General features: G+C 39.5%; 1 protein-coding gene across 48 annotated transcripts in view; it reads right to left on the bottom strand.

The window, feature by feature from the left end:
• Positions 1-13,974, bottom strand: part of RBFOX1 (RNA binding fox-1 homolog 1) — a 2,636,561-nt gene that overhangs the window by 125,298 nt on the left and 2,497,289 nt on the right. For all 48 annotated transcript variants that reach the window (XM_039490574.1, XM_039490577.1, XM_039490576.1 and 45 more), the window contains 3 exons: positions 12,235-12,327; positions 10,511-10,571; positions 3,836-3,889 (listed from right to left, as the gene is read on the bottom strand). In XM_039490574.1, the coding sequence (XP_039346508.1) occupies positions 3,836-3,889; positions 10,511-10,571; positions 12,235-12,327 (208 nt within the window). The remainder of the gene's footprint in view (positions 1-3,835; positions 3,890-10,510; positions 10,572-12,234; positions 12,328-13,974) is intronic.

The following is a 13,974-nucleotide window of genomic DNA, read 5'->3' as shown; positions in this document are numbered from 1 at the left end:
TTAATACTGTTCTAATGGTAATTAAAGCTTCTCATTAAGAGGGGCAAACACCTCCCTGTGTTGGCAATAAAAATGCACTTGGGACTTGAAGAGGTTATACACAAAAATCAATAACCTGCCATTTTATAATTAAAAGACAAAATAAATGTTAGGGAAATGTCCACTAAATTAGGAAAATTACCTTTAGGAGAGATTGAAAATATTGATTTTAATTTACAAAATATGTGAACTCTTCATGCCCTAGTCTGTGAGACAATTAGAAGCCAGGTTGTTAATTCTACATAAGCTTGAGAAAAATCGATAATTGCACTATGAGAATATTATGATATTTGTCATTAACACAAAGTCATTTATATAAAACGACTAATGACTCTGACTTCCTAATTCATGAAGGTTCAGGGTTGGTTGGCTAAATATATAAACCAGATCAATGTCACATTCTCTGTTTTAACTTATAGACACATACAAAACTGGGAAATAAATCCTGCCTACGCTTACAGTAGAGCTAAAGTAACTTAATTCCATTGAATTAAATTAAGAATTAAGCTAGGAATTAGCGATTTAAATACCTTTACACATTTCAGTGCTATTTTAATACCACAATGGTCCACTCCACCAATCTCTTTAATACTTATTAACACTCTATAGTCCAAATTTAGTGCCCAGGCAGCTTCCTTTGACTTCAATATAGGTATTTAAAATTGCTCTTGTTCAACATCTTTGTTTTCCCCAAAAAAAGTTTGACTGTTGCTGTCTTCTCATTTATATACTGTGATAGACCCAGGCCAGTTGGGAACAGCAGAGTAGTAGAAGGGAGATATACTGGCCAATGGATAAGCAGTTTTCTGTTCCCTGAGTGACCAAAGCAGGGGCTGCTCCAGGGTAATGAGCACACCTGACTCCAATTAACCTGACTCTAATTAAAGCTCCTCTGATGCTATAAAAGGGCTCACTCCAGTCAGGCCAAAGAGAGCCAGAGGAGAGGAAGAGTGTGAGAGGAACTGGGAGCAAGAGGCATGCAAGAAGCTGAGAGTGAATAGGCATACTGCTGGAGGACTGATAAATACAAGCATTATCAGACATCAGGAGGAAGGTCTGGTGGTGAGGACAAAGAAGGTGTTGGGAGGAGGCCATGGGGAAGTAGCCCAGGGAGTTGTAGCTGTCGCGCAGTTGTTCCAGGAGGCACTCTAGATAGCTATGGTCCACAGGGCCCTGGGCTGGAACCCAGAGTAGAGGGCAGGCCCGGGTTCCCCCCAAACCTCCCAACTCCTGATCAAACACAGAAGGAATTGACCTGGACTGTGGCTTCTACCAGAGGGTAAGGTCTCTGGGCTGTTTCCCAACCCATACGGTGAATCTGTGAGGCGAGCAAATCAGCCAATAAGTGCACAACCCACCAAGGTAGAGGAGGAACTTTGTCACAATACATATATTATAGCATTTGCTGCTAGTAATCATATTATAGTGACAGCTATGTATCTCCCTTTGAGATGAAACATTCCATTTTTGGCCTTAGCTCAAAGTTAATTTTTAAAGAATATGAAATAAACATGTCCTGCAATGTTTTAATTAGCTGAATAGTAGTAGTATCTACTTTTCTGGTTTAGAAAAAAATGAAAAAGCTTTTTAGCACCTCATATACACACAAAAACATGTAAAAACAGACACATGGAAAGATAGGGATGGAGCTACTTAAACTAGTTTAGCATGAGATGCATGTATGGCTTAGGGGCCTACAAAAGACTTACATGATTTCAATACCAACTGGAATCTTTTAAATACACAAGTATCAGAGGGGTAGCCGTATTAGTCTGGATCTGTAAAAGCAGCAAAGAGTCCTGTGGCACCTTATAGACTAAAAGACGTATTGGAGCATGATAAGGTGCTACAGGACTCTTTGCTGCTTTTAAATACACAGTGTCTGATTGCCTTTTGCAGTTCAACTGCTCACTTTCAACAGATAGTCTCTTCAGAATTGCCATCAGCTGTGCTTTGAGGGCCTGATTCAAAGTCAATGGAGAGACTCTAACTTCAGTGGGCTTTAGACCAGACCTTAACTGGAGTTTAAGTGTTATTATGGTTGCCAGGTGTCCAGTTTTCAGCCGGAATGCCTGGTCAAAAAGGGACCCTGGCGGCTACAGTTGGCACCGCTGGTGACACAACGGGGCTCCCTGCCTACTCTAGCTCCACGTGGCTCCTGGAAGTGGCTGCCAGGTCCCTGCAACCCCTAGATGCATGGGCAGCAAGGAAGGATCTGCACGCTGCTCCCGCCCCAAGGGCTGGTTCCACAGCTCCCATTGGCTGTGAACCGCGACCATCAGGAGCTGCGGAGGTGGCACCTGTGGGTGCAAGGGCAGCATGCGGAGCTTCCCTGGCCACCCATGTGTCTAGGGGCTGCAGAGACCTGGTGGCTGCTTCCCAGGAGCCGCACTAAGTACCACCGGGACCCCACCCCCCGAACCTTCTCCCACATCCCAACCCCCTGCCCCAGCCTGGAGTCCCCTCTCACACCCAAACTCCCTCCCGGAGCCTGCACTTTCCTCAACCCTTCCTGCACCCCAAGCCCCTCATCCCCAGCCCCACACCCGAGTCTGCACCCCCCCCCCCCGCATACCGCAAGTCCCTGCCCCAGCCCGGTGAAAGTGAATGAGGGTGGGAGAGAGTGAGCAACGGGGGGAGGGGGGGATGGAGTGATTGGGGGCAGGGCCTCGGAAAAGGGGTGGGACAGGCCTGTTTGGTTTTCTGTGATTAGAAAGTTGGCAAACCTAAGTGTTACAGGTTCTCAGTACTTTTTCTAGATGTTACTGATTGTGGCCCAATTCATTCAGATGGATGCAGGCACAATCCCATTGACTCCAGTGAGATATGAGCCCATGTACCCAAGGGCAGAACTTGGCCACGCTGTAGATTCGATAGGTAAAAGGTGAATTCCACAGGTATAACATTAAAAAGATTTAAGTTATTTTAGGATTAGATGCACCTTTTGGAATCTGTGACTTTCAGATAAATACAGTTGCACATATTAATCTGTACTTCTACTTGTAAAGAAATTGCCAAAGAATATATTAAGATATTCCATTTGCTAAAGCTTTTTTTCCACTCTAACTGGAAAAAAAATTGTTTAAACACTAGTAAAACACTGAATCTGAAAAGTGAAATAATTCCTTCATGCCAGCTGGCCCAAAATAAATGAAGTATCAGTTTAAGACGACATGCATCCTCAGTTTGGGGGATCTTATCCTACACTGGCAGTGGGTTATACTTCATGAACAAATAGGTGTGCTCCCTTTTAACTGCTATGATCCTAAATAACTTAAATAATGGAGTAACACCCCGTCAAGAGCCCTGAGTCAATTGTCATTTTCCCAAATCGGTCTAAAATTGCGCACACAAAAAACTTACAAACAAAACATTGAAAAAAACTTTAAAACTAATATTTAAAAGAAATAAAATGATTATGGTTATATTTTCCTGTTTTACTATTAGGTGTTGGTCTCAACTACTCCTTAGGCAAAAGTGAATATGCTGATATATATATATATATATATCAGCGCATTCACTTTTATATATATATAAAATAAAAGCCTACACATTAGTGTGCATTTCACAGAGAATTATATTATCTATTATGTAATATCAAATAACAGTCATATACTTGAATGTATTGTAAGGGTAAATTTTAATTTGCTCAGGTTATTGGTAAAAACCTTCATTTACAAACATTTTAATGATTGGCAGGTAATGTGAGATAAATGAACTCATACTCAAAACACTTTGTACACTTTCAACAACAACAAAAGCAAGATAAAATTAACAAGTATAATGGTACTCTTACCTGCATAGAATTCTGGACTATAAACTGCACCGACAACTGGATTTAATTTCCAGCCTACAGCAAAAAAACAAACAACAGCAGAAAAAGGATTAAGATAATATTATAATTATAAGTAATATTAATAAATATTAGATGTCTATAAAGAAAATGGGAATATGAAGCTGTTTCTTCAGGATACTGTAGTTTTAGTGGAAGCTGTACGTAGCTGTCTGATTGCAGTATTTAGATACTTAGAAGAAATGATTAAACTGTTTAAGTATGCAGTGGTCTGGCTGTGTCACCATGAAATATAAATGGTGGGAACTGAGGATTGTATAAAATATTGGCTTTTTTTTCCAGGAGTGGGGGTATATTTTGTGAATTCTAATGCTCATAAAACACAGACTGGTAAGCATTGGCTCAAGCCAGTAAACAGTGCATTGTAGGCAGAAGCCACTTAAGCTTCCCAACACAGCTTTTCTACTGCAGTTCAATCCCGAGATGTGAGAACATATCTATTTAAAGCCTTGCCTCAGCAAAGACTGAAAATTATTTAAAAAGTGTGACAAGCTATGTGAAAGGTTCCCCCTCACACTCCCATCTTCTCTTGAGTTATTCTTAGTACACTAAAGCCATTTCACTTGGGACATGAGACTACTTAGAACCCAGGTTTCCAGAGGCAGCAGAAAAATGGAGGAAATCCTAAACAAATCTGTATGCATAGAGTGGTATTTCATATTTGTATAAGACCTTTCATCTGAAAATGCTGTACTTAAAAACTCTGATCCTGATCCTGCATCACTGGAGTCAACTACGGATTTGCCATTGTTTTCATTTTTGAGCAGGAGTGGGGCCTATATATGGTGTGAGGAACATGGGAATTATCTGTATTAATTTTTATTAATTAGATTAGATAGATAGACAGACAGACACATGCAACAGTCTCAAGTTGCAGTGGGAGAGGTCTAGGTTGGATATTAGGAAACACTATTTCTCTAGGAGGGTGGTGAAGCACTGGATTGGGTTACCTAGGGAGGTGGTGGAATCTCCATCCTTAAAGGTTTTTAAGGCATGGCTTGACACAGCTCTGGCTGGGATGATTTAGTTGGTGTTGGTCCTGCTTTGAGCAGGGGGTTGGACTAGATGACCTCCTGAGGTCTCTTCCAACCCTAATCTTCTATGATTCTAAGATTAGATAGGTAGATAGACAGATAATTATGTCTATATATAATCTATGGGTTTTGTGGTTATTTTACTGATGCATAAAAGGTTTCTAGGAGTTAAGTCCTGCAATAGGCCAAAGCAATGGTTGTATGCAATTGCCTGCTGCTCATATAGATAATACAAGGAAGCCATTATTTACAGACTGCTTCAGATCCCCTCTGAAGAAATCCATAAACCAATTAAAACCAGGGTCAGAGTCCCAGGTCAGAAAAAGGTAGTTTGAATTGGATAAAATATGACAGGCACGCACACAGACTTGTGGGGGTGGGGCTGTCCAAGGGGCAGCAGTTGCAGGAGGCATCCTGCCTCACCCAGCCTCAGTGCTTAGGGGGAGTGCGTGTGTGTAGGGGGGTGGTGCCTGAGTTAAGCAGAAGCCTGAGTTAACCTGTCAAGGAAAGGTTAATTTTTAGCTAAGACATTATGCATGTAGGCGTTTGTTATTTTTAACTCATTCTCTTTCCTTCCAGTGTTCTATGGATAAATAATTCATACTCTCTTTTGAACACTGCTTTTACTAGCTGATCACAGCTCCTGGAAAGGATTCCATAACAGAGATGAAATCCAGATGGACCCTCTGGAGATAAATATGTTTGGGCAAGATGGAGGTAAATATGGTTGGTAAACAGGGAGTGCTGTAGCTCGGGTGATCCAGTTTAAAGGTGGAGTGAACCACTCAATTCCACTCTCAGAGAAGTGTATGCAAACTGCACTTGAAATAAGTACCCTCACACTTGAAAGAAGTGCCAACAGAGAGAGTTATAGAGATCACAGGTGAAGCTCATCCCTGAACTATAACATATTGGAATGCCCTTCATCTAAGATTGAAATGTAGCCATCTCTGGCATGAGACACAATAAGTGTTTTTCAGAAAACAGCAACTCATCAATGTCAGAGCCCAAATGATGGGCGCTCTTCTATAAAAACAATTCATTGATAAGATAGAACAGAGAGTAAAGAACAATATTATGTGTTATCTACACTTCCAGGGAAAATAACATAAGCCTTAAATATCCAGAATGTAATTACCTAAGCTGGAAATTGGTCAAGCCATAGTGACTAATGATTTTTTTCTTGTGAATTTTCATGAACACCTTGGTTTTAAGTGCTACTGAAGGGTATTTTGACTGTGTTGCACCAAATTTTCTCCTTGAAGATCCCTGAGCAGTGCAGTCCAAAATGTGTATGATTTGAGTGGATTTCAGATCCTTCAGTCTCTGCACATACTGCTCAGATTTGAACTAACACTAATGGCTACTCAATTTGTCAGAAAAAAAAATCCTGGGAGATGCAGATCGATGCTCACAGCTGAAAGTCGTGCCCCCTTATTTCATTTCCTCCCCAGTCCCATTCTGATGGCTGTACCATCGAACTTTTGGAAGCTAAGACAGGAAAGACTACATTCATCTTGAAAATAACAGTCATTAAACTTTACTTTATCTTGTCAATGAAGTACGTATTGGCCCATAACTGTGTGGGTTAATCAAGCATGATAGGAGCAAGGAACTGCCAAAGAACCCTGGTTTAGCAGTTGGATGAGGCAAATTCTCCCCAGTGAGTATAATTTGATGCATTTGCCTTATTGTCACAACACTAATCTCCTCTCATGTTGAAACTCTAAAAGCCGCAACTGTGGAAAAAATAAATCTATATAGTCATCCAAAGAAATATAGGTTAAGTGCACTGTAGGGAGCTGTCCTGCTTTGGCAGGAAGATGGACATAACATCAAAGGACATTTTCCACTTCTAAGGCCAGATATGCTAGTGTGGTGCATCTGCTTTGCTCCATGTTGCCAGTAGATTCTGGCTGTACAGTTGGCATAACTAGCCACGACAGGATCACCCCATTGTAAGGGGATACCTTAGTGGCATAGAGGTTCTTACAATATCTGTCCTCTTTGCTGTTTGCATACTTAGTATGGCTGGAGGAAAGGGATGTGGCAAGGATACCGCTTCACTGAGTTGATGTTTGGCTGTGGTTTCGGATTCTTAGGAACTAGCTCAGCATACAGAAGTGCCAATAACAAGGCAATGCAAAGGTGAGTTTTGCAGCACCTCTGTATATCCCTGTCCTGACTTGTGCTACATGTTCCTTGGTCACAGCTGAAGCCCCAACTCTCATACCACTTATGCAAGCCTGTGTGCCCCATAAGCCCATAGGCTTTGGTCTAGTGCCTTAAATTATAAAACAAGCATTAGACTGAAGAATAAACGTTCCTGGACTTAAATATGAGGCATGATAGGCTAGAAAATCTAAAGATGTCTGAAAGTCACTTTGCCAGTCTAGTGCACGTTCCTTACAGGCAGGTAACTCACAATTAAAAAGCAGCTATATTTCCAAAAGAGATGACAAGCACAAGGTAAGTAACAAAAATCCATCTATCTGCTAGCATAAACTCGCATGACCAGTTGTGGTAGCAATTATATATTTCTTGAGTAATTAACCATTTGAGGAATTTTTCAAGCTTTTATTTCCAAAAGCTCCTAACTCATAAAGAACCCCCTTATAGAAACAAAAATGCATTTGCATATCTGTTAGAAATACAGGTTTATTCTGTTTTAGTATCTGCTCAGTGTGTGAGTAGTGCGTTCATTATATAATCTCTGGTAACAAACTACCGGGAAGGGTGAAACATAAAATACAGCACATCATAGTTTTTTTTAGAAATGCAACCTCCCAAATACCTGATATAAGTATACAAAAGACAAAACTATGTGTGCTGTGACTATGTTATACCTACCATTTAGAGACTCATACACTTAAAAATCTAGCCCCATATGCTGCTGGCTCCGTTGCTCGTGCCCAGCAAGCTGCTGGCTGCACTGCTGGGAGTGCTCTCCGGGAACGGCCATGGCTTCGACATGCCCGCCCAGTAGGGTTGCCAACTGTCTAATCGCACAAATCCAAAGACTGTTGGCCCACCCTCTACCCTGCCCCTTTCCTGAGACCACGCCCCATCCCACCCCTTCTCTGAGGCTCTGCCCACTGCTCACTCCATCCCTCCTCCCTCTGTCACTTGTTCTCCCCCACTCTCACTCACTTTCACCAGGCTGGGGCAGGGGGTTGAGGTATGGGAGAGGGTGCAGGGAGGGAGTTTGGGTGCTGAGGGGGTCCGGGGGAGGGCTCTGGGAGGGAGTTTGGATGTGAAATGAGGGCTCTAGGCTATGGTAGGGGGTTGGGGTGTAGGAGGGGGTCAGAGGTCAGTGTTTACCTCGGGCAGCTCCCAAAAGCGACTGGCACAGCCCTCTGGCAGCAGTTCCTAGGCAGGGGCCCCAGGGGGTCTCCATACGCCACTGCCTGCAGTTCCCGGCCAATGGGATCTGTGGAGTTGGCACTCAAGGCAGGGGCAGCGCATGGAGACCCCCTCCCCAGGGGCCTCAGGGATGTGCTGCCCACTTTTGGGAGCAGTGTGGAGCGGAGCGAGGGTGGGCAGGAAGTCTGCCTTAGCCCTGCTGTGCTGCCGGCAGCAGCTGGGGGCCCCTGGGGCCTTTTAAATCACTTGGGCCCCATGGCAATTGCCCCCACACACACCCGTCAGCGGGCTGTGTGTGATACTTTGAACAAGTACTACAAACTAGGTCATTATGTGGGCTTACATGTCTGATTGCTGATTCTTCCCAACCGGAGAAAAGATTAAAAATGAGGAACACAAGACAAGAAGTTCATGAAAAAGCTTCAAATTATGTGGGAAATGCTTTTATCAACACCATTTCAGGAGCCTACATTTCAGGTGTAAAAAAATGACAATACTAAAAAGCAAGGTAACACCTACTCTGTGTGACACTGAAGTAAACTTGTCCCTAAAACACATGATAATATTCATAAGAAGACTGAGGTTCCTTTTCAAGCATCATCATCACTAAGGTTGGATTTGATATTTGATGCTTAATAGAGAAACCCCTGTTCCTTAGCCTTTGTAGTAAGATTAATTTAAATATGCACAAAATCATTTATAACAAACCTTCTTTTATCCCCTCTGTCATACAACATATTGAAGAGAAGAGTGAAATCTTCACATGTATATAAAATATTCCAACTTATTGTTAGAAGAAAATGTTATTGTATGACCCAGTCAAGCCTTGTGCCTGTCTGGCTTGATTCACTGGGATGACATTTTATATAAAGATCAGCAACAATGAAGGAAGCTTTCCATTTTCATCACTTGGACAGACACATATTCACATGAATTAAAAAAAAAAAGTAAGAAAAATTTCTAGAAGAACCTGAGGAATTTCAGACTAGTCCTTCCCAGAGTATTATAAATAGGTCAATAATTATATGGCAAATTGAGAACAGTTATTTTATTTTTATGGATGGGGGGGGGAGTATGACACGTTCAGTAAAAAAATAAACAGCTTACTTCTGTTTGCCCCACTTTTTAGCAAAATCTCAATAATGAGCTCTCAAATGTGGAAAATAAGTTCCATTGTATTTCAGCACTGAGGAGTGTCTCAGCCAGTTGTGGCAACCTGCTTTTATTGATCATACATGTTCAGTTTTCATTTGTATTTTTTGATGGGCAAATAGGAACAAAGATATTAGTTTGGAAAGCAAATGGTTATAGCACAAGTATCCAAGCCAAACAGAACAAATAATTATTGTCACTAAATCCATTTATGTGCTAATTTTTGTAGTTGAAAGGTGTTAATGATTTGAAATAACTCACAGTAAATAATCTTTTTTGGCAAAACTGCTGAATTAAGCACTGGAAAAGGGATTGAGGGGGAAATCTCTTTGAAAAGCACTGCCCAGAACACCCTTCCCCGCATTTCTACACATGACTCTTCTGTCATTAGTCTACAATATTGTACCCATTTGTTAAATTAACAGCAATGACATCATTTTTAGGTGATTTCCTAATTAGATTCCTGTATAGAAAAGGGGGAACCATAAAACAATTATGATTTACTCTCTACTCTCAACAAATTGTGGAACAGACAACAGAAACAATCCTGAAGTAAGCTGTATTATGATAATACCAAAGAGCAGCTCATGCTTGACAGAGGGAGCATCCTTCCTACCTTCCCTGCAAGTACATCAGCCAGGGCAAAATTGTCCGTATGATTAGTTCATTCATTGCTATACTAACACTGCACAAAGCCAGAATAATCACATCCTAGCAAGTATATTCTCTGGTACATGCAGCATCAGTTTACGTATTGCTACTATAGTTCATCATTGAGGTTCTGATCCTGCAACTCGTTGCATACAAATAGAATGATGTGCCTACAAGGAGCCACATTGAAGTCAACAGATCTCTGCCCAAGTGCATCAGTTTGCCCAACAATTGGCCTCAATCCTGCAATGAACTCTGTGAGGATGGCCCCATGAAACCCTTTAGGGGGCCACAGAAAGTCATTAGGACTGCATGCAATTGCAGAAGTCCACCCACAGGGAGCAGCTTGCAACATTAGGGCTTACATGTATTCTAGTATTTGACAGTAAAAGAAAGGATCAAAAGCTCACGCACTTACCATTCGTATAAGGGTTGACTGTCTTTTTATTTGTCATTACACGTGCTGTCGCGTTATTTACCTATGCACATAGAAAATTAAATTAGTAAATGTTATAGAGAAAGTCTGTGGTACTATTAAATGCATGCATTATTACTGCTATTAGTCATATAAAAATAAAATGCAATTTAATTTTTAAAAGGCAGTAGGTGCATAACAAAATCATACTATATATAATTACATTTACTTTCATAACCATTTAAACTTACAAATCATTTCAATAAAGCAACATCATATCATTTAAACTTTAATAAAGACACATTAAAAGCAAATTAAAAAGGTACTGCATAATTTAAAATTTAAGAGCATGCTTATATTCCATGATAACACTGAAACAATAAATATTTCAAAAAAAATATCTTTTATATGAAGGAACATGCAGTGGAGTAGAGGGGGAAGAGACAAGGTACAAGGAAACAAATAAAATGTCAAAAAAAGGGACAAACAAATTTTAGCAGTGTGCAACATAACCCTTTAGAAGAGAAGTACCATTGGAAAAGCAACATCTAGCATTCAACACTTGGAACAAGAGCCTTTTTCATTGCAAGAATTAACAAAATCATTCAAGCTTTAAAATCACAGCTAACAAAAGGATAAAAAGAGGGTGCATTATTTAACACAATATGGAGTTAACAATCTGAGTAAGATGTGCACGAAGTCATATCCTCAATCCAATCAGTGCCTCCCAGGCTTGCTTAAAACGTACACTCAATTACAGGCGTACCAATATAGAAAAAAATATAGCATCAAGAAAACTTAATACAACAAGTCAAAAAAATTCACGTGGTATATCAGCGCTAAATACGTGAAACGGCAGATGGACTTCTCCACTTACCATTCAGCACCATCGCCAGCATGGGTATGTATACAGTTACCATGGTTACTGAGAGTTTGGTGAGGGCCCTAAGCGCTACCGTCGAAGGGGGAAAATGAAAAGGCAAAATATGCAACATCTTACTCAAAAGACGACAGCATTTTCAATTGGTATTTTTTCTTTCTCTCTCTCTTTTTTTTTATTCTAACAAATATGACTCTGAGGCAGTGTTGAAGGGGACCCAGTGGTACCAAAAACATTTGGGTTTGTTTTCTGATGGGGATGGATGGATCAGGCCAACCAGGAAAACTAGCCTGGTGGTTACTCTGAAATGAAACTTTCAAACCAATTGATTTGGTGGTGGTTCTTTTGTTTTTCTTTTGTCACTTTTTATATCTTTTGGATGCTACAATCTCCCAATCTGAGTTATTTTGAAAGCCACTGTGGATCCCACATCAACCCGGCATCAAAAAGAAAAAAAACCGACCTTTTGTTTGTTTTTGTTTTGTCTGTCTCACAGTTTTGTTTTAGTTTTTGATTTTTTTTTTTTGGAATTTACTGCACCCATTGATTTACAAAACATATAAAAATAATAACTTCAAAATATTAAAGCTTTCATTTTGTCTCATTTCTGTCATCCACCTCAGAGCAATAATGATAATAATAATAATAAATAATCACAAAAGAAATAATAATAAAAAAAACCCAAGTAAGGCCAGATTATCTCTTTATATATAAATATATATATATAAACAATGGGAAGGGGAAAGGGGAGCACACAAAAGACACCAATGATGCATCTGAAACAACAAATGAGAGTGAAGCAGACATTTATAAAAAAGATGAAAAGGAAAATATTTTGAACATGCACCTCGATTTTACGGCCCTCTACCACGGTGCCGTGTAATTTCTCCCTCGCCCTGTCCGCATCAGCACTATTTTCGAAAGTTACGAAACCAAATCCCTGCATGCAGGAGGGAGAAGGGGGGAAAACAACATGCACATTATTATTTCAGTCAATGACCACTTGTTTGCTTATGTTCTCTCGCTTTAATTTAATATTTTCTTGTTCTTGCTTCATTTCTGTAACATGCAAATTAGAAAAATTATAATCATACTGAGATGTGCAATAAATAAGCGACAAATGTGAACAAGTTTTTTTTTCTCTTTCATCAGTTAGATAACACCCCCTGAAGAATTCAAAGAATGATACCAAAGATACCTTTCTCAATGTCACTACAGAGGAAAATAAATCTAACAAAAAAATGAAATCAAAATCAAATTTACAGTGTCTTCACATAGAAAAAATGAAATAATGAGAAAAGAAAGTGGACCACTTTTTAATGACATGCAGATAGTCTCAACAAAATAAAAAAAACGTGGGCACAAAATTCAACACTGAATGCCAATATACTCTAAAACATTGCCTACTTAGTCATGCTGTTGTGATTGTAAGAAACATTTTTCCCATGCAACACTAGGGTTATTTAAACTTTTGTCAAACTGTATAGCCTTTACTTATTTTTTTATAAAAACAAAAAAAACAAAACAAAAAAAAAGAAAAGAAAAAAAAGAAAAGAAAAGAAAACCACCAACAAAAGTGGTACTTTTATAACTAAGCATAAACTTTCTGGTTTTCAAAAGATCAAACAAAATCACATGATGTGAATAGAAAGAAACTTTGATAAAGTAATAAAAATGCAAACATTTTGAATAAGTTTAACTGCTTCATATCAGTATTATTTTTGACATATAGTACATGCAACTGAGACTGTTTACTCTACCTACTCCCATGTTAGTGGGATAGGGTTATGTAACTTTGAGATATTATCATGAAAAAAACTAACCACTAAATACTTCAACACCAAAGGAAGACGTGTATGTCTTTTCTGCTGCATATTAGTTCTTTGACTATTCTAAGCACTTAATATTCTTAGACTAAACAAAGATTTCCAAGCTTGCTAGCATTCTTTTTTTGTTATGCTAAAGCAGATAAATATGATTTTAAACTTGGAAAAATTAAAATGCTTCATCTACCACTGACATTGTTGCTACAATAACTTTAAAAATGACATTTCATTATTTAAAAAACAAAACAAACATTTATATATCATGATCAGAAAATGTACTCCAACCCTTTGAAACAATTCAAATATTGCCAATGCATTGCTTTTGCTTGTCACCTTCTATAATTTAAGGCCAATTATCCCAATAGAAAAGCATTAATCATGCTTAGTGTTTCAAATCAACAAGCATGTGCAAAACATACATGATCCTTTGTTAAGGACTGTTCCCATTCCAAGTTCTTCTGCTGTACATAAAAGAAATCCTGTCCCAGCCACACACAATTTTCATCCTCATTCACAAAGTATTCTCAGAACAACTTTTTTTGTGCAGTGCTCATCTTTGTTAGGCCTGGTCTACACCTAAAAATTAGATCAATATAACTGTCTGTCTCTCAGGGGTGTGACACAGTTAGGTCAACTTAACTCATACTGTAGATGCAGCTAGCTAACACCTCTTGGAGAGGTGGATTAACTACATCGATCAGAAAAAACAGTCCATCAATGTAAGAAGTGTCTACACTATGGCACTATCGCGCACAGTGGCA

The sequence above is a fragment of the Mauremys reevesii genome, linkage group 10 (genome assembly GCF_016161935.1).
Source record: "Mauremys reevesii isolate NIE-2019 linkage group 10, ASM1616193v1, whole genome shotgun sequence".
NCBI lineage: Eukaryota > Metazoa > Chordata > Testudines > Geoemydidae > Mauremys > Mauremys reevesii.
Note: the sequence above shows the minus strand (reverse complement) of the source record. Positions and strands in the feature narration are given on the sequence as shown.